The sequence below is a fragment of the Pituophis catenifer genome, unplaced genomic scaffold, assembly GCF_029215685.1.
Source record: "Pituophis catenifer annectens isolate HBS135680 unplaced genomic scaffold, rPitCat1.0.hap2 SCAF_10, whole genome shotgun sequence".
NCBI classification, from domain to species: Eukaryota; Metazoa; Chordata; class Lepidosauria; order Squamata; family Colubridae; genus Pituophis; species Pituophis catenifer.
The window spans coordinates 26,925,425-26,949,598 of record NW_027256890.1 but is presented as its reverse complement, the minus strand read 5'-3'; the positions used below and the strand labels follow the sequence as shown (position 1 = coordinate 26,949,598).

The 24,174-nt window shown below is 43.0% G+C and overlaps 1 protein-coding gene across 2 annotated transcripts in view; it reads right to left on the bottom strand.

Annotated features, from left to right (window-relative positions):
• SMG5 (SMG5 nonsense mediated mRNA decay factor) overlaps positions 1-24,049 on the bottom strand; it is a 53,179-nt gene extending 29,130 nt beyond the window's left edge. Inside the window, exons 1-8 of one of the 2 annotated variants that reach the window (XM_070951599.1) lie at positions 23,970-24,049; positions 20,007-20,105; positions 18,851-18,974; positions 16,140-16,296; positions 8,238-8,327; positions 7,248-7,337; positions 6,499-6,577; positions 4,173-4,298 (exon numbers count right to left, since the gene is read on the bottom strand). In XM_070951599.1, the coding sequence (XP_070807700.1) occupies positions 4,173-4,298; positions 6,499-6,577; positions 7,248-7,337; positions 8,238-8,327; positions 16,140-16,296; positions 18,851-18,974; positions 20,007-20,105; positions 23,970-24,049 (845 nt within the window). Of the gene's footprint in view, positions 1-4,172; positions 4,299-6,498; positions 6,578-7,247; positions 7,338-8,237; positions 8,328-16,139; positions 16,297-18,850; positions 18,975-20,006; positions 20,106-23,969 lie in introns of those variants that run through there. The other variant, XM_070951601.1, reaches the window with a different exon arrangement.
• Between the last annotated feature and the right edge of the window lie 125 nt (positions 24,050-24,174).

The following is a 24,174-nucleotide window of genomic DNA, read 5'->3' as shown; positions in this document are numbered from 1 at the left end:
CCCTCAAAACGACACTATAGAGCACTGCACACCAGAACAACTAGACACAAGGACAGTTTTTTTCCCCGAACGCCATCACTCTGCTAAACAAATAATTCCCTCAACGCTGTCAAACTATTCACTAAGTCTGCATTACTATTAATCTTCTCATCTTTCCTATCACCCATCTCCTCCTACTTGTGACTGTAACCTTGTTGCTGGTATCCTTAAGATTTATATTGACCGTTTCCTTATGACTATCATTAAGTATTGTACCTTATTATTCTTGACAAATGTATCTTTTCTTTTATGTACATTGAGAGCGTATGCACCAAGACAAATTCCTTGTGTGTCCAATCACACTTGGCCAATAAAGAATTCTATTCTATTCTATTCTATTCTATTCTATTCTATTCTATTCTATTCTATTCTATTCTATTCCATTCCATTCCGTTGCCTCTCATTGTATTCTATTCTATTCTATTCTATTCTATTCTATTCTATTCTATTCTATTCTATTCTATTCTATTCTATTTCATTCCGTTCTCTCTCACTCTATTCTATTCTATTCTATTCTATTCTATTCTATTCTATTCCATTCTCTCTCTCTATTCTATTCTATTCTATTCTATTCTATTCTATTCCATTCCATTCTCTCTCATTCTATTCTATTCTATTCTATTCTATTCTATTCTATTATTCTATTCTATTCTATTCTATTCTATTCTATTCTATTCTATTCTATTCTATTCTATTCCATTCCGTTCTCTCTCATTCTATTCCATTCTATTCCATTCCATTCCATTCTATTCCATTCCATTCCGTTCCCTCTCATTGTATTCTATTCTATTCTATTCTATTCTATTCTATTCTATTCTATTCTATTCCATTCTCTCTCACTCTATTCTATTCTATTCTATTCTATTCTATTCCATTCTCTCTCATTCTATTCTATTCTATTCTATTCTATTCTATTCTATTCTATTCTATTCTATTCTATTCCATTCCGTTCTCTCTCATTCTATTCCATTCTATTCCATTCCGTTCCGTTCTCTCTCATTCTATTCTATTCTATTCTATTCTATTCTATTCTATTCTATTCTATTATGTCAGACAAACTTTGTGAATTTTTCACTCATTTGCTTTTGCCAAGAAAAAAAAAAATGACTGGAGGGAAATCTTGGCGAGCTTTGCCCCGTTTTACGACCTTTCTGGACACCATTGTTAAGTGAATCCTTTCAGTTGTTCAATTAATAGCAGGGTTATTAAGTGAATTTGGCTTCCCCACTGACTTTGCTCGTCAGAAGGTCATCAAAGGGGACACTGTGATTGTCATAAATATGAACCAGTTGCCAAGTTGTCTGAATTTTGATCCTGTGATCATGGGAATGCTGCCACGGTCGTTAAATGTGAAAAATGGTCCTAAGTCACTGTTGTAACTTTGAACGGTCACTAAATGAACTGTGAGGACTAACGGTACATCTTTGCAAGTATCACTGACTTGCCGAACAAGCTATTATTCTTAGAGCAAAACTTTGGCTGCCCAAGGCAAGTCTAATCTAAGATTCCTGCCCCAGGGCTTCCTTGTTATAAATTATGGTCTAGCACTAGCAGGACCAAGGATATAAAACAGAAACAATTTAAGTTGGTTAAAAGGAGCTTCACCTCACTTCCCAATATCATTGAGCAGGGTGGATTTGATTTAAATTAAGTCGATTTAAATCACTAGTAAAAAGGCTCGATTTAAATCAACTCGATTTAAATCATAATTTTTACAGAACAACTATCATTTCTGTCCCTCTGACCCGCTGTTGACTCACCAACAGTCCCAATATTGTAGAATATACAGCCGCATGCTCAGTGGTGGGATTCAAATAATTTAACAACCGGTTCTCTGCCCTAATGATTTCTTCCAAGAACCAGTTTGCCAAACTGCTCAGAAAGTTAACAACCGGTTCGCCCGAAGTGGTGTGAACTGGCTGAATCCCACCACTGCTCATGCTACATAACTAAGCTCCATTTCATGCTGAATAAATTCAATTATTAATGTATCTTAAATAGAAAACTATCTTTAGATAGATTTTTTTTTTACTCCAAAAGCATTTGGTTAAAATAAATTTGATAAAAAAAATTTTTAAATCTGATTTCCTATTTTTATGGAACTTTTATTTTATAGGAACATAAAAATAACTCTGATTATCTAACAGGAAATGTATAGAATTAAATAAAGAGCAGACTATAATGTTCTATATACAAATATGTAAATATGTAAATATAGATATAGATATGAACAGAGAAAGATAAGAAAAATAGAAAAATAACCCACCGATGTGATAGCTTTAAGAGTCAGCCATGACTGAATCGATGTTTGTTTGTTTTGTATGTTGTCTTAATGTATTTATGTTTATTTGTATATTTTTTATCAATAAAAACTTTTTTTTAAAAAAATCCCATTTAAATAAAAAAAATCCAATTAAAAAAAACGATTAAAAAACAACAACAACAACAACAACAAACCAAGTGGGTAAACTGGATTGGTTTTACTTTTAAGCTCTAAAGCAGTGTTTTTCAAATTTGTCTTTTTTTCTCAAGGTTTTTCCATCCTCGGGAACTTTTAAGATAAGTGGACTTCAACTCCCAGAATTCCCCAGCCGGCATGGCTGGCTGGGGAATTCTGGGAATTGAAGTCCACCCATCTTGAAGTTGTCAAGCCTTGAAAATCACTAGAAAAAAAGAATGGGATAATCAGTGCTGCATCCTCCAGTGATGTCTTCAAGCCATGAAAGAGTCAGAAAATGGCAGATTTTTTTTTTTTAATTTTGATTTATATGCCGCCCTTCTCCAGAGACTCAGGGCGGCTTACAATGCGCTAAGCAATAGCCTTCATACTTTTGTATATTTTATACAAAGTCAGCTTATTGCCCCCACAAACTGGGTCCTCATTTTACCTACCTTAGAAAGGATGGAAGGCTGAGTTAACCTTGAGCCTGGCGAGATTCGAACCTGCAGTAATTGCAGGCAGCTGGTCTTAATAACAGGGTGCTTTAGACCACTGTACTACCAAGGCTCTTGGAGATTTAAATAGGTTTGGGCTGGATAAACCGTCTTCAGTGCCCAACTACAGCAAAAGCTGTCCATCCAATTCAGTGGTGAAATCTGAACCGGTTTATTACCGGTTGCATGCGCAAAAAAAAAAAGAGGTTTGGGAAGGTAAGTAGAACAGCGCATGTGTGTGTGTGAGAGATCAGCTGTGGCGCGCGTGGGAACCTTTTTAAAAACTTTTTTAAAGCATTTTTTCCCTACCGGTTCAGGTGAATAGGTAGTAAAAAAATGCTTTTTTTTTTTTTTTTAAAAAGTTTATTTTAAACACACTAAAAACACATTAAAAATCAAACATATACATACAACAAAAAATAACACAAAAAAGAAAAATATCACTTTTCTTTTCAGCTATTTTTTATTTTATTTTATTTTTTTAAAGCATTTTTTTACTACCTATTCGCCCGAGCCAGTAGTAAAAAAAATGCTTTTAAAAGGTTAAAAAAAAAGGCTTCGACGATCATAGCTGTGCTGCGTGATCATCGGAACGTTTTTTTTTAACCTTTTAAAAGCAATTTTTTTATTACTGGCTCGGGCGAATAGTTAGTAAAAAATGCTTTAAAAAAGTAAAAAAAATAAAAAAAAATAAGGCTCCGGCGATCACGCGGCACAGCTGTGATCGTTGGAAGCTTTTTTTTTTTTTTTACTTTTTTAAAGCATTTTTTTTACTACCTATTCGCCAGAATTGGTAGTAAAAAAAAAATGCTATAAAAATAAGAAAAAAAGTTCTGACGATCTCACATTGCTCAACTGATCGTCGGAACTTTTTTTTTTTTTTTTTTACTTTTTTTTACTACCGGTTCGGCGAACCAGTATTATTTTTTACTACCGGTTCGGCGAACCAGTATTATTTTTTACTACCGGTTCGGCGAACCAGTATTATTTTTTACTACCGGTTCGGCGAACCAGTATTATTTTTTTACTACCGGTTCAGGCAAACCAGTATTATTTTTTACTACCGGTTCGGGCAAACCAGCCCAAACCAATAGCATTTCACCCCTGATCCAATTACTGACTGGCCATTCCAGCTTGCGTCCGCCTTTGAATCATTCTTGAAGGCCTCCAGGGGGTGGGGTGGGGGGCTGCCTTCTCACCTTTTTTTGCTTGAGGACAGCTTCCGGGTCTCGCATTTCTTCAGCTGGTGATACATTTTGGCTGCCTTGTCGTAGAGGCGCTTGAGATTCCCGTAAGCGCCTTCAAAGGACACTTCCGACTGGATGCTAAACAGGGGAAGGAAGCCCAGGGAGCAGAAAAATTATTTTCTCAATCGGACTCCCTTAATTCTCTTTTAAACATCTTGTGCCTGGCAAGATGTTTACAAACAGAATTAAAGGTCAGAATAAATAGCTGCTGCAATCAATTTATTCACGGAAGAGGTCTTTCTCCCTCTCTCCCTCTTTCCTTCCTTCCTGTCCTTTTTCCTTCTTCCTTCCTCCCTCTCTCCCTTCCTCCCTCCTTCCTTCCCTTTCTTCTCCCTTCCTTCCTTCCCTCTTCCTTCTTCAAACCTATCTCTTCCTTCTTTCCCTCCTTCCTTTCCTTGCTTCCCCTTCCTTTCCTTCCTCCCTCCCTTCCCTTTCTTCTCCCTTCCTTCTCCCTTCCCTTCCTTCTTCAAACCTATCTCTTCCTTCTTTCCCCCCTTTCCTCTCTTCCTTCCTCCTCCCTCCTTTCCTCTCTCCCTACCTTTCCTTCCTCTACCGTGTTTCCCAGAAAATAAACCCTCCCCAGAAAATAAGCCCTCCCTGAAAAAACGTATGCGCAGCTGGTCCCCGCCATTTCCTCTGGTTAGGGTTAGGGAGACAGAGCTGGAAATCAGGTAAGATGGCAAGAGGAGCCCCATCTTTCTCCACATGCCCCAAAATAATAAGACCTCCCTGAAAATAAGGCCAAGCACTTATTTTGGGGTTCAAAAAATATAAGACAGGGTCTTAATTTTCGGGAAAACACAGTACTTCAGTCCTTCCTTCCTCACTCCCTCCTTTCCCCTCTCAGAAGTTTTACTTTGGTGACTTTAATTTCTCTCCCTTCCACAAAGACTGCCTGTCTGCTCACGAAACATCTAAGCTAGTTCATGCTCAGTGTATACCCCTTTAGGGGAATCTGAGAACAACCAAGCCTACATTCTTCAGAGAAACCATGTTCCAGGCTATGGAAGCCGCTGCATGAAATTTCACCAGAACTCTTGTTCATTTAGTTAAGGAGGCCGCCAGAAAATGATCCACGTATTTTAGAGGCTACGAACGCCACATCACTAAACTTTGCCAGGGGTTATGCAAATCTTAACTCTACCTGCCACCTTTCTGTTTAGGAAACATGAGCTGGGAATAAAACAATTCCTCCAAAAAAGGCAATGGCTACTCTACAGAGTTTCTATGCGTCAAGCTCTATTTCTCCCCGATTTTGCTTTTCATCTAAACCAAGGCTTTGTCAATCTTGGCGACTTTTAAGATGTCTGGACTTCAACTCCCAGAATTCCCCTATGCTGGCGGACGAATTCTGGGAATTGAAGTCCATATGCCTTAAATTTGAGAAACACCAATAAACAATGGAGAAGCTCATGTTCAGAAGAGACATCCTCTGCCAGTCATCCCATCAGTTCCACCCAATCTGACCTCAAACGTCCCCCTTCATAAAGTTAATTTCCTAAAAAGGAATAACAGAATAGCAGAGCAACAGAGAATGGAGGCCTTCTGGCCCAGCCCTCTGCCCAAGCGGAAAAGGAAGAATAATCTTGTCTGTCTTGACAATATGGAGATGGGAAGAAAGTGGACATCCTCCCGTTGTCTAACTATAAGCCAGGATTGCTTTATTGGCGGGACAGGAGATGGGAGAAAAAACACAGCACAGTAGCCCTTCACATCCAGCTGGCGAAGTCTACTGCAGGGGTCTCCAACCTTGGCAAGTTGAAGACTTGTGGTCTTAAATTTGGTGGCTGAGGAATTCTGGGAGCTGAAGTCCACAAGTCTTAAAAGTTGCCAAGGTTGGAGACCCCTGGCCTACTGGACAGAGGTTTGAGTATGAATAGAATAGAGCTGGAAGGGATCTTGGAGGACTTCTAGTCCAGCCACCTGCTCAAGCAGGAGAACCTATACCATTTCAGACAAGTCTGTCCAATTTCTTCTTAAAAGCCCCCAGTGATGCACAATTTCTGGTGGCAAGCTGTCCCCCTGCTTAATTGTTCTCACTGTTAGGAAGTTTCTCCTTAATTTCAGTTTGCTTCTCTCCTTGATCAGTTTCCACCGTTTCTCATCCTGCCCTCTGGTGTTTTGGAGAATAATTTGACACACACACCCCTCCTCTTTGTGGCAGCCCCTCAAATACTGGAATACTGCTATCCTGTCCCCCCTAATTCTTCTTTTCTTTAGACTAGTAAAATAAGGGCAGTTTTATAAATTGTTTCTTTTCCATAGGAGACACACTTACCAGCGCAGGTAGCAATAGGTAGCTTCCACATTGTAGTATTTACTCCCAGCCAGGGTCCCAAGTTGGTTAAAAGGCATCCCTGTTCCCCAAAGACAGAAAACAAAGCAAACACGTTCCATTACAACACAACCTAGGTCCATTTCCAACGAGGTTGGAAATGGCGACGATGTGACCAGAATGCTACAAGCGCCGTAAATACAGGTAGTCCTCGACGTACGACCACAATTGAGTCCCAAATTTCGGTTGTTAAGTGAGACGTTCGTTAAGTGAGCTTTGCCATTTTACAACTTTTCTTGCCTCGGTTGTTAAGTGTATCACTGCCCTTAATAAGTTAGCAATCTGGTCGTTAGGCGAATCTGGCTTCCCCATGGACTTGGGCTTGTCCCTGGGACACCGTTACCGTCATAAATATGAGTCCGCTGCCAAGCGTCTGAATGTAAATCAGGTGACTGTGGGGGTGCTGCAACGGTCGTAAGTGTGAAAAACGGCCCTAAGTCACTTTTTCCAGTGCCGTTGTATCTTCGGTCACTGTTGTAAGTTGAGGACTACCTGCACAGCCAAATTTTGGAGAGGCAGTTTGTCTGATATGTTGGTCCTGATTTGTTGTTGTTGTTGATGCAATTCAAAAAATTACTTACTGACTCATTACTCGTTACTGACTCATATTTGTGCTCGGTTACCAAATACATATGTGGATGTTGGATTGTGCGTTATCTGGACGTGTGCGTGTCGGATTACTAAATACTCACCAATCTGTGGGGCGACAGAAAGAGCTTGGTAGTAAAACCTTTCAGCCAGCAATTCTGTGTCTACACCTGCCAATTCGTTCTGATAGCGAGCTGATAAGGAACAAAAGACACACAGAAGCCTTAAGAAACACAATGAAGAGGATACACAACAGACGATACTTGACTCGGTTTGTGTGCAAGAATGAAACAGGGAAGCTTTATACCACCTCACTGAAAGTAAATCAATTACTTTATTGCAGTCATTAACAAGAGAACTGATACCCAACTGAAATATGCTAATCCTTTTTACGTAGCTGAGTATCTTGAAATGCTTCAGACAGTAGGAGATTCCTAATCCTCAAAAAGCAGTGGAAAAGTATCTCAATTCTCTATTGTATATTTCCAGCACAATCCCTAATAAAAAAATCTCTGGTTTAAAGTCTATCTGTCTATGTATTAACAGCAGTTAGAATTGTGTTTGCTAAAAATTGGAAAAATGAGAAAATACCAACACAAGATTAAGTTATTAAGAAAATCATGGAATGTGCTGAAACAAGTAAATTGACATTTGAAATTAGAGAACAAGAAGATAAACAATATTATAAGATATGGGATTTATTTTATCAACGGCTAGATAATAAAACATGGAAATGAAATATGAAATATAAAATGTTATAATATAATATTTGAAAATAATTTTTATGAAATGATAAAGCCATAGTTAAACCAGATAATTAGTTAATTATGAATATGGGGAGGAAGCACAAAAGACTTGTAACCGACTGACACACTGTTTGCAATTGTAATGGATGATGGATTTATGTTTTATGTTAAAATTAAAAAAAAAAAAGCAGCGGAAAAGTAAAATCAAAGTCCAGAAGGGCTTATCACAAATTTTAGTTATCACAACCAATATGGTCTGCTACTTAAGACTGGGCTTTTTTTTCCCACCTGATTTCAAATAAATCCAAGTCACAGAACTTGGATTAACCCAGGAAAATGCTCTCTCACCTAAATCCCCCAGGTAGACCAGACATCGGTGGCAGGCTATCTGAGCCCAGTCCATCTCCTTCTCTGACGCAGAGACTGGCTTCTTGCAACCTGCGGAAGAAATAATCAACAGGGTGGCATAGCGTTAGACTGAGCAGGATGCTGGAAAATCGAGACAGCTGACAATTACCCGTCTACCTTCACAAAGAACTTTTGCTTATTATGGCTCACTGTCAGACCTGCCCCAGCTAGGTCCCTAGGAAGGAAAGACCCTTGACTCCATTTGATTGGAACGATAGGTTCTTTTACTACGGATTTACTAAGGATAAAAATGAGGCTAGAACTGAGTATTCCCACGCACACGTTTTCCCCTTCCATGGTCCTCTCCCCTTTGACCATATCGTCAAGTGTCCATTAGCAACCCAGTGCGATGGTTTCGATGCTTTGGAAACTGCTGCATCTTGAAACAGCTTCACATTCTTTCCCAGGCCAGGCATCTTTGGGCGGCTGGATCAATCCAGTTTAACACTTCTGGGTCCTGTCAGTGCCCCACCCCTTACAGCCTCCTCCATATGTTCCTAAAATTGTTTTGAGCACCCTCCCTCTGTTTATGGCAGGATGCAAGCAAGGTTAGCGAAGCCACTCACTGTCAGACCTCCCATATATGTCCCTCAAAATGTACGATTTAAAAATGGCCAGGGAGCATCTTAAGCCCTGAAAAGCTACAAAAGGGGCAAAACCAAAGGAAGCCTTAATGCCACAAGGGAACAGAGCAGGACTCACACAGGAATGGCTCCCCCACAGGACTCAACCATAAAACTGTGGCTTAGTTTTGGTTTAACCAGTTGTGTAAATGTACACTTTTATTTATTTTATTTATTTGTTTGAATTTGTATACCGTCCTACTCCCGAAGGACTCAGGGCAGTTAACAGCCATAGAATAAAATTCATAGTTTGCATGAGATAATTTATGATCTAAGAGAACTGTCATAAATTTAACTGCCAGGGCTGTGAACATGCTGCAAAATCAACCACATTCATTTGTTCTGATTGTAAGAATGTATTCTCATTTTTAATTTTATGGATTGCAGCCCGATGGGGAACCCATCTGGAAAAAAAGCAGCTTGGTTTTCTTAAAATGGGCTATTTTGAATATCATTGTCACATTTTGGGGAGTTTGTAACTCATTCTCTGTGCGGTCAAACGCTTTTACAGATTTGGGTGAGATTTTTAAGGTGTAACCAGGACGGCCAAAGGCAAAGAAGTTGAGCGTGGGCCTGAAAATTGTTAAAACGCACTCCATCAATTCTACAGTAATGCTAGGGAGATGCTCACAGCAACGGTTGCCAAGGACACTTGTCATCTAGCAAGTTACGATGGGCGACAGCCTGACAGATTCCCACCAGCCAAGGGCTGAAAATGCGCAAATGTGATTAGCAGTTACCTAATCACAAACCAAGCTGTGATTATTCTCTTTTCCAAGGCAATTTTTAATCTGGAAATTTCTATCTCGCTTAAAACTGTTGAGGAATCTCAGGCAATTACAATAAAGTTGAAGTTAAGAAACGTAACAATAAAATCCAATCCCTCCCCCTTTTTAAAGCTGCACCTAACAACTATCCAATTACATTAGAAGCTAGAGTGAGGTAGTTTAAATAATTGTGCAAATGTCATGCAAAATTATTCTTTAGGTTACCAGTTCCCAATTATTTGATTTAGGAGGACTTCTAAGCTGTCAATTAATTTTTTCTTGTGGTCCAACAGAGGTCTACAATCCAATACCAAACTGCAGTTTTTTAAAATCAAGAGCAAGATAATATGCATTAAACCCTAAGAAAGACCATGTCTGCAGAACCCCCGTGTTAAAGTTAATTTTAAAAACTGTTTAAAAAATTAAATAAACAGATCAAATTCTATGGCATTCTAATACTGACATCAAAATGATCTGAAATAGTAGCCATCTTCCAAAAAAAGACATCTACACTACAGAAAACCTAGTGTCCCCACATCTTGAAAATGATTTCTGTATATTTCACAATTTACATGTATTTATTTTTGCTGTATCAACTGTCCTTTGGACTGCAAGACGATCCAACCAGCCGGTCCTAGAGGAGATCAACCCTGGCTGCTCTCTAGAAGGCCAGATCCTGAAGAGGAAACTCAAATTCTTTGGCCACCTAATGAGAAGGAAGGACTCCCTGGAGAAGAGCCTAATGCTGGAAACGAAGGAGGGCAAAAGAAGAAGGAGACGGCAGAGAACGAGGTGGCCGGATGGAGTCACTGAAGCAGTAGGTGAGTGAGCGTAAATGGACTCCAGAGGATGGTAGAGGACAGGAAGGCCTGGAGGAACGTTGTCCATGGGGTCGCGATGGGTCGGATGCAACTTCACAACTAATAACAACACATCCCGGAGAAATGGCTGTCCAATCTTTTCTTGAAAGCCTTCAGTGATGGGAGCGCCCACAACTTCTGGAGGCCAAGCAGTTCTCACTGCTAGGAAATTGCTCCTTAGTCCCAGGTTAGCTCTTTCTCTCTGACTAGCTTCCACCTATTGCTTTTTGTTCTGCGTTCAGGTGCTTTGGAGAATAAAATGACCCCCTCTTCTCTGTGGCATTGTAATCCCTCAGCCCCATTAATTAAAGTATACAAAGCTAAGATTACCCCTATACTCTTGTATGGAGCAGAGGTTTAGGGTCTATATTCAACCAGAGTCCCAGAACAAACACAGTCCCAGCATCTGAGACGTATTTTGGGTGTAGATCCAAGAACTGAATTGGGAATTCATACAATTCATGCACTATCCAAAATTAGAGCATATAACTACTGGTGCAAAAGTCAAAGAAATGGAGACTGATAGACTCCCCAAGTTATGTCTACTAGAGCAAATAAAATTACAATCACAAGTCTCCTGGATCACCAAACTAACAAATTTTGTAAGAAGCTGTGGCCTTCCTATCTCTTGCGTAACAGGAGACAGAACTCAAAATAGAATAGAATAGAATAGAATTTTTAATTGGCCAAGTGTGATTGGACACACAAGGAAATTGTCTTGGTGCATAGGCTCTCAGTCAGAGTGGATAAAAATCAATGATTTTTTTTATTTAAATTGGATTTTTTTTATTTTTATCAAATTTATTTTAATAAAAAACTTTTGGGGTAAAAATCTATCATAAGATAGTTTTCTATTTAAGATACATAAATAATTCAGTTTATTCAGCATGAAATGGAGCTTAGTTATGTAGCATGAGGCTGTATATTCTGCAACACTGGGACTATCGGTGAGTCAACAATGGGTCAAAGGAGTAGCAGAGGTGACAGTTGCTCTTTAAAAATTATGATTTAAATTGAGTTGATTTAAATCAAGCCTTTTTACTAGTGATTTAAATCATGATTTAAATTGTGATTTAAATCAACTCGATTTAAATCAAATCACCCTGCTCTCAGTGTACATAAAAGAAAAGATACGTTCATCAAGAATCATAAGGTACAACACTTAATGATAGTCATAAGGAACAAATAAGCAATCAGGAAACAATATCAATATAAATCGTAAGGATACAAGCAACAAATTACAGTCATACAGTCATAAGTGGGAGGAGATGGGTGCTGGGAACGATGAGAAGATTAATAGTAGTGCAGACTTAGTAAATAGAGCTGCCCAAAGAATTAAGGAGATAGAAGCACAAAATGACATAGCTATTCTTAGTAAGGTGAGTCACTTGAAATGGCTGAGCAAATATAAATGCATTTTTCAAGTAGACAGCTATCTGAAGTTACAACTGCCAAAACCTCTTAGGGAGATATTTACGTGAGCGAGATTCGAACAGCTTGACACAATGGTCAGATATGGGAGATTTTATACCCTACAGTGAGCATCTCTGCATCTGCGGAGCGGCAGAGGTAGAGGACCTGGCTCACATCCTATTTGATTGGTGCTTGTATAAGGGGGTGACAGACAGGTATCTTGGTCCATATACCAAACGAAGGACCCATTGGGACCGCCATATCAAAACAACTTACTTTATGTGTGGCCAGAACCTGAAAATAACAGTTAACACAGCACAGGGCTTAAAACAAAATGGTTCAGTTGAGATCTGCATATGTGGGACTGATTGGGGTAGCTTGTAAGGGTGACACCGAAATATAACTTTATGTCATTTTACTCTATTTTATATATTTCTGTATCTAATTATATTGTATCTAATCCTATAACTATTATATTTTACCCTACTTTTATTTTAAAATGTTTGCAAGAGAGTTTAATGGTGATATGTGTTTGCACTTTGTGCTTTGATATGGTCTATAGCTGTGATGGCGAACCTATGGCACAGCCATATCTGTGGGCATGCGAGCATTGCTCTAGCTCAGCTCCATTTTCGGGCCCTCCAGGCCTACCGGAAGTCGGGAAATGGGCTGTTTCCGGCCTCCGGGGAGGGGAGGGGGAGGCTGTTTTCGCCCTCCCCAGACTCCAAGAAAGCCTCTGGAGGGTGAAAAATGGGCGTACTGGGCCCAAGGTGCCAAAAGCGGGGGGGGGGGGGGTTGCGCGCGCATGCGGGGCGCATTGAATTATGGGTGTGGGCACGTGCATGTGCTACCCCCCCCCCGCACTCCTCCTGCTTTTGGCACGCGACGGCAAAAAGGTTAGCCATCCCTGGCCTATAGGCTAATCAATAAAGCTAACTAACTAACTGTGGCACTGTACTGGAAGACTGCTATCGTGTCACCCCGACTTCTTCTCTTCGATAAGTGAGCCATATCTAGTTCCCTCAAGTGTTCATCGTACGATTCAGCCTCCAGACCTTTTACCATCTGTGTTGCTCTTTTCTGCATTCTTTTCAGCATCTTTTTTTTTTTTTTTTTTTTTGTATCGTGGCAACTAGAACTGGAAGTAATATTCCAGCAGGGCTCAGTACGGCAGCCTAGTCATTGTTCAAGAGCTTCCAATATGCTGCAAAATGTTTTAAAAGCACATGCACCAAAACAAATTCCTTCTGTGTCCAATCACACTTGGCTAATAAAATTCTATTCTATTCTATTCTATTCTATTCTATTCTATTCTATTCTATTCTATTCTATTCTATTCTATTCTATTCTATTCTATTCTATTCCATTCCATTCCATTCCATTCCATTCCATTCTATTCTCCATTCCATATTTTCTATTCTATTCTATTCTACTCTACTCTATTCTATTCCATATTTTCTATTCTCTTCTATTCTCTTCTATTCCATATTTTCTATTCTCTTCTATTCTCTTCTCTTCTATTCTCTTCTCTTCTCTTCTATTCTACATTCCTTTCCATTCCATATTTTCTATTCTATTCTATTCTATTCCATTCCATTCTCCATTCCATATTTTCTATTCTATTCTATTCTATTCTATTCTATTCTATTCTATTCTATTCCATATTTTCTATTCTCTTCTATTCTCTTCTATTCCATATTTTCTATTCTCTTCTATTCTCTTCTATTCCATATTTTCTATTCTATTCTATTCTATTCTATTCCATATTTTCTATTCTCTTCTATTCTCTTCTATTCTCTTCCATATTTTCTATTCTCTTCTATTCTCTTCTATTCCATATTTTCTCTTCTCTTCTCTTCTCTTCTCTTCTCTTCTCTTCTCTTCTCTTCTCTTCTATTTTCTCTTCTCTTCTCTTCTCTTCTCTTCTCTTCTATTCTATTCTATTCTATTCGGATTTCTTTTACTCAAGGGAATAAAAGAAAAAGTATCTGCACTCTGACTTATGACCACAACTGAGCCCAAAATTTTGGTTTGCTAAGTGAGCTCAATTAATTTTATGAACGTTTTTTGCCAGAGCTCTTAAGTGAACCACCGCAGCTGTTAAATTAGTCCCACGGTTGTTAAGTGAATCTGGCTCTCCCAGTGACTGCTTGTCAGAAGGTTGCAAAAGGGGAACGCGTGACCCTGGGACGCTGCCACTGGCATAAATACGAGTCAGTTGCCAAACCTCCGAATTTTTTTTTTTATTTTATTTTTTATTATTCACATATATCATCATAACTTAATTGCCATTGTATGTGTGTACACAATATACCCATACGACGAAATTCACTTAACACCCAAAGACCAGGTCCAACACACATAACAATACCCAAACACACTCCCACCCACCACAAATTCCCCACCCCTAAACCACCCAAACATTGGAACACAGTGTGACCATCCTGGCGATTCATCTGCCATAAGAACCCAAGTGAAAGACAAATAACATAAATACTACTTTCATGGTGCTACTGTGTTTCCCCGAAAATAAGACATGTCCTGAAAATAAGGCCAAGCTTTATTTTTGGGGTGGGCCTAAATATACACCCTTCCCCTGAAAATAAGCCCCCCCACACACACACACGCAGGTCCCTAAGCCCCCCAACCCTCCCAAGGCAGCCACATCCCTGCAAACTCCTGCGCCCCCCTGCCCCTTTCCCCGCCCGCAGCACCAACCGTAGACCTCAAGCACCTGCTCCTGCGCCATGGGAGCGGCCCGCCCGCTCTCTCCCCCGTGCCCAGGTGCCGCATCCACATAAGCCTGTACTATGGTTTGGAAGCCGCCGAGGCAGAGTTTGGGGGAGAGAAAGAGAGACTTCTGGTGCTTCTGCTTTTGGCGGCATGCAAGGAAAGCAGAAGTCTTTCTTTCTCTCCAACTCCAACTTTCTCTCAAACCCCAGCCAGGGCAGCAACACGCTCTGGGAGTGTGCTTCCCACTCTATGGTGACGGCTGGAGCTGAAGCCTGCAGGGAGAGCTGGCCCAGGCCATGGCTTCCGCGCCGGGTGCCGGCAGCAATGGCTATGAGCTCAAGACTTGGTGCTCACCGGCTTCGCCCACATTGACATGGTGAGGCCTGGGAGACGCGCAACCGGAGGGGGGGGGACATGCACTCATGCGGCTTGCTGCTCGCGTTCTACACCCCCCCGTGGGAGGGGAGGGGCTTGATGGCGGCGCACGAAGGGAACCTCTCTCTGCTGGACTCCTGGCTATGAGTGCACAGGCCGCCCGGGCCTTCTGCACCCCCAAAATAATAACACCTCCCCAATAATAAGGCCAAGCCCTTATTTTGGGGTTCAAAAGAAAATAAGACCCTGTCTTATTTTCGGGGAAACATGGTAGTTTTGTACAATTATTTTGGACCAGCTTATTCATTCTGGTACCTATGTAATTTCTCTTTCTGGGTCTCCTTAACCTAATTGTTTCATGTTCCGACACCCACCTTATGTCTCCAGCCATTGATAAAATCTGTTCCATGTGTCATAATATTCTGTCTCTCCTTCGTTTTTTTTAATTCTAACGTTAATCTATCCATTTCTGCGCATCTCTGAATTTTGTTCGCGTGACCAGGGGGGGGGGGGAAATGCTGTGACGGTCGTAAGAGTGAAAAACGATTGTAAGTTAACTTTTTTTCGGTGCCGTTGTAACTTCGGACGGCCCTAAATAAACTATTCTAAATCAAGGACTCTAGGAGCCTTGGTAGTACAGGGGTTTAAGGCACCCTGTTATTAAGCTGGTTATTAAGACCAGCTGCCTGCAATTACTGCAGGTTCGAATCTCGCCAAGTCTCAAGGTTGACTCAGCCTTCCATCCTTTCTAAGGTAGGTAAATTGAGGACCCGGTTTGGGGGGGCAATAAGCTGACTTTGTATAAATATACAAAAGGATGAAGGCTATTGCTGAGCACTTTGTAAGCCGCCCTGAGTCTTCGGAGAAGGGCGGCATATAAATCAAATTTTTTTTTTAAAAAAAAAAAGGACTACCAGTGTAATGATGGCCACAATAAATAAATAAAACAATCCCTCTCAAGAAGAGAAGAGAAGGAAACATTGAGTGGTACATAGATTGAAACACTGGGGTGCCAATCTATCTAAATACGCCAGGCGGATCAAGCAGGACCGAATCTCGAGAAGCACTGACCTATCAGGGGGTCCGTAACGTGGGTCCAGTCAATGCAGCACTGCAACTCCAGCTGATAGTGAGACTGGATGTAGAGAAGCAGGTGCTGGTAAAACCCGATGCCAGCAATCAGGTGAGTCCGGTAAGCGCACTCCAGGGTGCTCCGACTATGGATGTGCTGCGGATTGGGGAAAACAAAGAGAGCAAGTTAGGGTCGGTCTCTGGCTTCTCTCGTGACAGCTGGTCCTCGACTTACGACCACAAGGGAGCCCGGAATTTCTGTTGTGAAGCGAGACGCTTTGTTAACCGACCTTTCTTGACCCACTTCGTTAAGTGAATCACGGTGGCTGATCAGTTAGTAACCCGGCTGTTAAGGGAACCTGGCTTCCCCGTTGACTTTGCTTTCGCGAAGAGACCGGACTGCCATCTGTCGGAAATGGTGTAGGGCAGTGATGGCGAACCTTTTTGGCACCGAGTGCCCAAACCGGAACACGCATGCATGTGCACCAGCTGGCCGGCGCACACATGCCTGTTGTCAGGTTTCGGTGTCGTCTCAAATAAATTGCATTTCCAAACAAATAGTCTTTGATGAAATCTTTCATTTATTAAGCACAACAATCTGTCCCCAACTACGTCGTAGCCAACACTGACTTCCTGACCCCAAACCTTCCCTTTCCGTTCCCCAATTCTCTGCGTCTCATTGGCCATCTTCCAAATCACTCTTCCCATATCTACTACTTCAGCTCCCAGGAATGTCCCCCCTCCCATCCCATCTCCTAGGGGATATTATCTTCAGGGAAAATAAGTAGGTGAAAAGTCAAGCGTCCTCTTGCCAGCTGACCCCTCTTTCTCCTCCTTATGTCAGCACTGGAACGAATGTAGTTTGGAGTGCTGACACCTGTTTTCTGGCCTTTTTTGGCTGTTTTTGGGCCAAAGTTGTTTCCAAAAACGTTTCAAAAAATGGGCTGATTTTCGGGCCGTTTTCCAGTGCTCTGGCGCCCGTGAAGGCCAGCTGGCCTGTGCGCATCGGAAACCAGAAGAGAAAAGGAGAGGAAGGAAAGGTAGAAGACTGGTGTAGGAGAGAAGGTGAGAAGGGGGAAAAGAAGAGAGGAGTGGGGGAAAGGAAGGGGAAGTAGGACGAGGTAGGAGAGGAGGAAGGAGAAAGTAGGAGAGGAGAGAAGGGAGGGAAGGGAAAGAAAGGAGAAGAAGGTGGTTTGTTGCAAAATGAGGGAAGAAAGGGTAGAAGAGCAACTCCGAATGTAATTAAAATGCCTTATTTTAATGCTCTCTTTTAAGGAAAACATGTATATGTAGGATTAATTATGTACAAGAAAATGTACATTTTATATTATGTAAGAAATAAAACTGAAAAACTTTTCAAAAAAAAAAGGAAACCAGAAGAGCAGCTGACGATGGCGCACGTGCCCACATAGGGGGCTCTCCGTGCCACCTCTGGCACGCGTGCCATAGGCTCGCCATCACGGGTGTAGGGTCTCCTGCTTGGATGGGGGGGCTGGACTAGATGACCTACATGGTCCCTCCCAACTCTTGTTATTCTGTATTCTGCTTGTCAAAAGGTTGGCAAAGAGGATCAACACGATCTTGGGACATAGCAATGGTCATAAGTACGATCCGGTGGCCAAGGGTCTGAATTCTGATCACATGACCATGGGGATGCTACAAAAGTCGTAACTGTGAAAAACAAGTCAGAAGTGAAGATTTTACACTGCCGTTGTAACTTCGAACAGTCACTAAATGAACTGTTTTTAAGTGAAGGGTTACCTGTAATTATTTTCCAAAAAAGGTCAAAGCCACAGATTAATTCAGCATCAACAATTCCATTCCTGCCCATTTCATGCTTCGGAAGGCTCCAATGCCGATTTTATCCCTGACTATATTCAAGGCAGGGAAAGAGCTGAAATCCCTGCTGATGAGTCCAGCTGCTGGGAGACACAACTACAGGCGGTCCTCGATTTACAACAGTTCATTTAGTGACCATTCGACGATTGAAACAGTGACTTATCGCCGTTTTTCAATGCTTACGACCATTTTAGCATTCCCCGGGGGTTGCATGCGATCAAAATTCAAACACCTGGCAACTGGCTCAACTTTACGACAGTTTGCGGTGTCCCAGGGTCACGTGATCCCCTTTTTACGACCTTCAGAGCAGCAAAGTCAACGGGGGGAACCAGATTCACTTAACAACCGTGTTACTTAACAACTTGCAGGGATTCACTTGCCAACTGTGACAAGGAAGGTGGTAAGATGGGGCAAACTCAAAGTGTCTCGCTTAACAACAGAAATTTTGGGCTCAATTGTGGCCGTAACCCGAGGACCACCTGTATTTTGGGAACCAAGTTCTGTACCTTAGTTCAAACAAATATGCTTCCGTACAATACTCAACCATTTTCTCTCATTCTGGAAAGCTTACAGGCCCCCTGGGTCTATCCATGCCTTCCCCACTTTGTTAGATCGATTATTAATTACTGATTCCACAATCTCTTAATTGAAAGAGACCACAAAAAAAAAAACCCAAACACATAGCCAGGCAATAATCCTGCAACTCTCTCTTCTGCTTCAAAGTCCCAGATTGAGCGAAGTGTAGTAGTGTTATCCTCCCAGAAACATTTCTCCCCTTTCTCCGGTATTTTTATTTACTGTTCTATCTTTCGGCTGTGGGTTATCATCCAAATAAGATTCACACGCAAACATTATCAGAATGGATCGCCTACCTTTTTATTTGTTTTGATCAGCTGAATGACTTCGTAGTAAACTTTCCGCCACAGCAGTTCCTCTGCTTTCCTCCCATAGTCCACAGGGTGTAGGAACATCAGCTTTACACAGAGTTCGCGGAGCCTGGGGCAGGAAGGAAGAGTGAAGAGAGAGAGACGCTGCTCACAATTTGTCTCAAAACCATTTTTTTAAAAAAGTCCTAATCATACATACATACATACATACATACATGTGTATGTATGTATGTATGTATGTATGTATATATATGTATATATCCCTCTCTAAGCGGTTTATAGAGGCAGCATATTGGCCCCAACAATCTGGGGCCAACCAAGGGGGGATGGAAGGCTGAGTCAACCTTGAGCCAATCAGGATCGAACTGATGGCAGTTGGCAGGGTTAGCCAACTATATTCTATACTATATTCTAACCACCGTGCCAGTATGGCAATAGAATAGAAGAATTAAGAATAAGAACAGAATAGAAATGGCATTTAGACTTACATACTGCTTCACAGTGCTTTACAGGCCCCCTCTAAGCATTTTACAGAGTCAGCCTCTTGCCTCCAACAATCTGGATCGTCATTTAACCGACCTCGGAAGGACGGAAGGCTAAGTCAACCTTGAGCCAGTCAGGATCGAACTGCTGGCAGTTGGCAGAATTAGCCTGCTATCCTGCCTTCTAACCACTGCACCACCATGGATCTGCGTACAGATGCAATTTTTGAAGACTAAGAACTGTATTCTGTTAAAAGTCAGCAGATATCTTCCCCACCCATCAAGGCCACTCAATTTGCCTAGCAGGACCTCAACCCGAGTTTACTAATCTGCTTATCTATGAAGCTGGCTTCCAAACAATATTCTGTGCAATGGAATTACTTTGAGGCTGAACCTTGGGAATATGAGCCCCAGACAGAATGCTCTGCTATGAATGAATGAATGAATGAATGAATGAATAGAATGAATGGCAAGCTAGTTTTGCCACACAGGAATACAACATTTTTATCATATTCTGTATTTCCATGCAACTAAATTTTTCCCAGCAATATTTCACCCACTTATTCCATTCAAGTAAGACTGCTGCATCCTGGCCTTTCAAGACCATACATCTGATTGAAATGCAGAACATGGAATAAAGAAAGGCCCAACTTTCTTACTTGTTTCTCAGGCTGATGTTCTCCGGCTTAAATACTTCTTGATAAGCTGCCTTGTTTCCAAGAATGAGATCCAATCGATGCACTGCTTCAACCACAGCTCTACGAAAAGCACAGGAGGCATGCAAGGTTAGGAAGAAGCTGCTGCTCGGAAATTCTTCAGTTGGACTCAGACATAACATGAAGTTATAATATACCACCCAGAGCCCCTCTGTACCGCCCAGAACCTCACTGTCAGTTCTGCCATCTTCTGCTTGGCGCCTTTGCCGGCCATTCTGCCATTAAAAGCGAGGGGGGAAGGGGGCAAGGGGGACAAATGTGTATGGGGATGTGAAATAGGAAGGGGGGATGACAGTTTGACGAAGACGAGGGAGTCATAAAACCAATTTGTGCCAGACTTTAAGTCTGAGAGTGGAATTTGGGTTGCACCAAGCATCTCAAGTGATTCTCAAAACACCTATGTGACTCTCCATTGGCTGAAGACAAACTGGTCATGGGGGCGGGAGGGGGGGGGCTGGGTTGAGGGGAAAAAAATTTAACCTTTGGGGGGGGGGGAAGAATCTTGGTTCTAGCCTGATTTTACTGCAACCAGCAACCTTTAGCAAAAGAACCTATGACTTCACCCAAATGGAGTCGAGGGTTTTTCTTTCCAGAGGGTCCTGACTGGGGCAGGTCTAACACTCTCATTGAGGAAGATGGGCAGATAAGAAAGTATGAAATACAAATAAAATAAAATACGCTTTGACTATCTATTGCTTAGCGTGTTACAATGAACTCACTCATAGCAATTTGTGTACCATAATTTATGGTTTAGTGTGCAGTTGTGGGTTTTACCGTCAGACTCTAATACAGCCACCTTTCTGGAATGCATAGCTGGAGGGCTATAAAATTAGCCTTCTCCTCCCGCAATGGCTTCAATTGGCCACAATCCAATCTGACTATGGAGATTTTCAAATCATCCATGAATCATCTTCAGTTCTGACTGAAAGGCAACCAATACTGAAAAAGCTTCTTTTTTCACTTTTTTTAAGGGAAAAAAAACCAAGGCAGTCCAGCTGCCTTTTAGAAAAACACGTTTGGGGGCCACAATCTAAACTCGTTGCCTTCAAAACTCTCCAAAGAAGGAACATTGCTGAATTGTACTAAGCTCTTCTCTGGGATGCGAAGAGACTTGCTGGGCTTGCTTCTTTGCAGACGGCAAGCCATGTGCCCCGGTCTATTAAAAGACCTCACAATGCCACCAGCTGCCAAGCTCTATGGCCACCATCCAAGCCTTCCAAAACCAGGGAAAAGTGACAAGGAGATCAAGCCATCCAGGCTGTTGCCACACGGTACGTTCAAACACCGGCATCAAAAGCAACCTTTTGCAAAGTCATCCTTACAAGGCAAGTGTCAAAACCTTGACTTGACATTCATGTCATGGTGTGTTGCTTTTGGGGGGGTGGGAGGGGGAGGGAGATACTTCTAGCTTTTAAGACCTCTGGAAAATAAGAGCGCAACCGAAACTGAGAATGCTATTGGAGGGCACAGAAGACACAGGAAATGACTTGAAGAAGTTGAAGGAACTGTGTAAAGTCCTTGGGAACTACCCATTATCAAGAGTGTGTGAGGGAATCCCCACAGAATTGGGGAGAAAGGGAGATGCTCAGCTGCCACTGAGCACATGCCACGTTTCTCTTGCTGGCTGTAGCAGCCAGGCATGGCAAACTGGCAAATCGTGGAGTAGTCTTAAAAGTGGATTACTGGCCTGTGAGTTGCCTGCCCCCCCCCCAACATGGCGTAACATGCCTTTCGGACTCCCCCAATCCAGAGGGCCTGTAAAAGTGTCAGGTGACAACTGCCATCCCCTGTCTATGAATAACAATGTAAACTCAGATGCGTCCAAAAGGGGAAAGTCAAACAGAAGCATAAAATGGGACACGTAGGTCAAGGTGAATCCTAAGGCTGTAAAAGGAGAATATTTGTAGCTCAGGGTTGAAACGAGGGGTTTTCTTGCAGACGTTTCATGATCCAACTAGATAACATTATCAGTGGTGGAAGGAAGGGGGTGTTGTAGAAAAGAGGAGGAGGAGGAGAATCCTAGGTATCCTCCGAACTTGGCTGTTTTCTTGCAGACGTTTGATTATCCAATTAGGGAACATCATCAGTGCTAGAAGAGAGTGGAGTGTGCGGGGGGGGGGGGGGGGGGTGGGGGGGGGGAGGAGGAAGACTGTGGGGTCCTGGGTGCTCTCTGAGCTTGGTTGTTTTCTTGCAGACGTCTCATTACCCAACTAAGTCATGAAATCAGTGCACTGATGATGTTTTCTAGTTTGGCTAATGAAACGTTTACAAGGAAACAGCCAAGTTCAGAGAGCACCCAGGACTCAATCCTTCCTTCCTTCCTTCCTTCCTTCCTCCCTCCCTCCCTCCCTCCCTCCTTCTTCCTTCTTTCCTTCCTTCTGCAAACACCTCTCCCTTCTAGCACTTATGATGTTACCTAGTTGGGTAATGAAACGTTTACAAGGAAACAGCCAAGCTCAGAGAGCACCCAGACTCCTTCCTTCCTTCCTTTCCTCCCTCTCTCCCTCCTTCCTTCTGCAAACACCTCTCCCTTCTAGCACTGATGAGGTTCCCTAGTTGGGTCGTGAAACGTTTACAAGGAAACAGCCAAGCTCAGAGAGCACCCAGGACTCAATCAATGAATCCTTCCTCCCTCCCTCCCTCCTCTCTTCCTTCCTTCCTTCCTCCCTCCCTCCTTCTTCTTCCCTCCCTCCCTCCCTCCCTCCTCCTTCCTTCCTTCCTCTGCAAACACCTCTCCCTTCTAGCACTGATGATATTACTTAGTTGGGTCGTGAAACGTTTACAAGGAAACAGCCAAGCTCAGAGAGCACCCAGGACTCAATCAATCCTCCCTCCCTCCCTCCCTCCCTCTTCCTTCCTCCCTCCCTCCCTCCTTCCTTCCTTCCTCTGCAAACACCTCTCCCTTCTAGCACTGATGATGTTACCTAACTGGGTAATGAAACGTTTACAAGGAAACAGCCAAGTTCAGAGAGCACCCAGGACCCCCTCCCCTCCTAAGACTGTCCGTTTCCCCTTTCACCCCCTTCACAAAGGCTGTGACAAAAAGGACAAAAATTAGTTGCTGATTTGGGGGTGGGGGGCTAGCTGGGAGCAATGGGGAGGGGGTTTTCAAATGGGTGGATGTCCTGCTGGTAGGCGTTTTCGACGCAGGTGGAGGCAGCAGGAGCTGTACTACCCAAAAGCTATAGCGCTAGATACACGGGAAAGTCCTCGACTTAAAGCAACCAAAACCAGCCCCCTCACAAATTGAGGTTGCTAAGGGAGTTTTGCCCCATTTTAGATCCTCGTTTAAGCGAACCGTCGCAATTCTGAAGTTAGGAGGAGTACGGTCGTTAAGTGAATCCGGCTGACTTCTCCAAGGGCTCAAAAAAGGGATTTTTACTTGATTTTTAGCCCACCAAGGACTCTGCTACCGTCCGTAAGTGCGAGGATCCCTATTTGAATCACGATTCCCGGTGGGGGGGGGGGGACGACATACGCCTCAACGGTCGTTTAAAAAAAGGTGGGGGAGGGGAAGGGCCCTAAGTCTCTTTTTTTTTCCCCTCCCCACCGCTCCGTTGGTCAGTCAGGTCACTAAACGGACCGCCGTTGTAAATCGAGGACTTCCACTGGGGAATAACATTTAACATCGTTAAGAGGAACCCCCCCTCATCCCCCCCTCTCTCTCTATTGGTGGGAGGGTCCCCCGTGCCCCATGGCCTGCGGGGGATGATGGGAGTTGGAGTCCCTTCACGGTCCCACGCGGGGCCTGCAAGGGGGCGATGAGGAGTTTATTTCACCCCTCCACACACACACACACACAAACACGCGCCCGCCCGCCCGGCTTCCTTTGGGGGGGCCTGCGGGGGGACGATGAGACCTGGAGTCCCTCAGGGCCGGCCGTGGACGATGGGGCCGCTCGCTCACCGGTAGAGCCTCTTGGTGTGGAGAGCCTTGGCCTCCGGCTCACCGCCGCCGCCGCCGCCGCTTCCGCTGCCTTGGCTCATGGCGCCCGGCAGGCCTTGAGGCCCCTCAGCAGCCCCTGCCGCCCCGCCAGGCCCGGCCCGCCCCTCTCGGCCGCCGCCTCAGCCCGGCCCTTGGAGCGCTTCTGCTGCTGCTGCTGCTGCTGCTG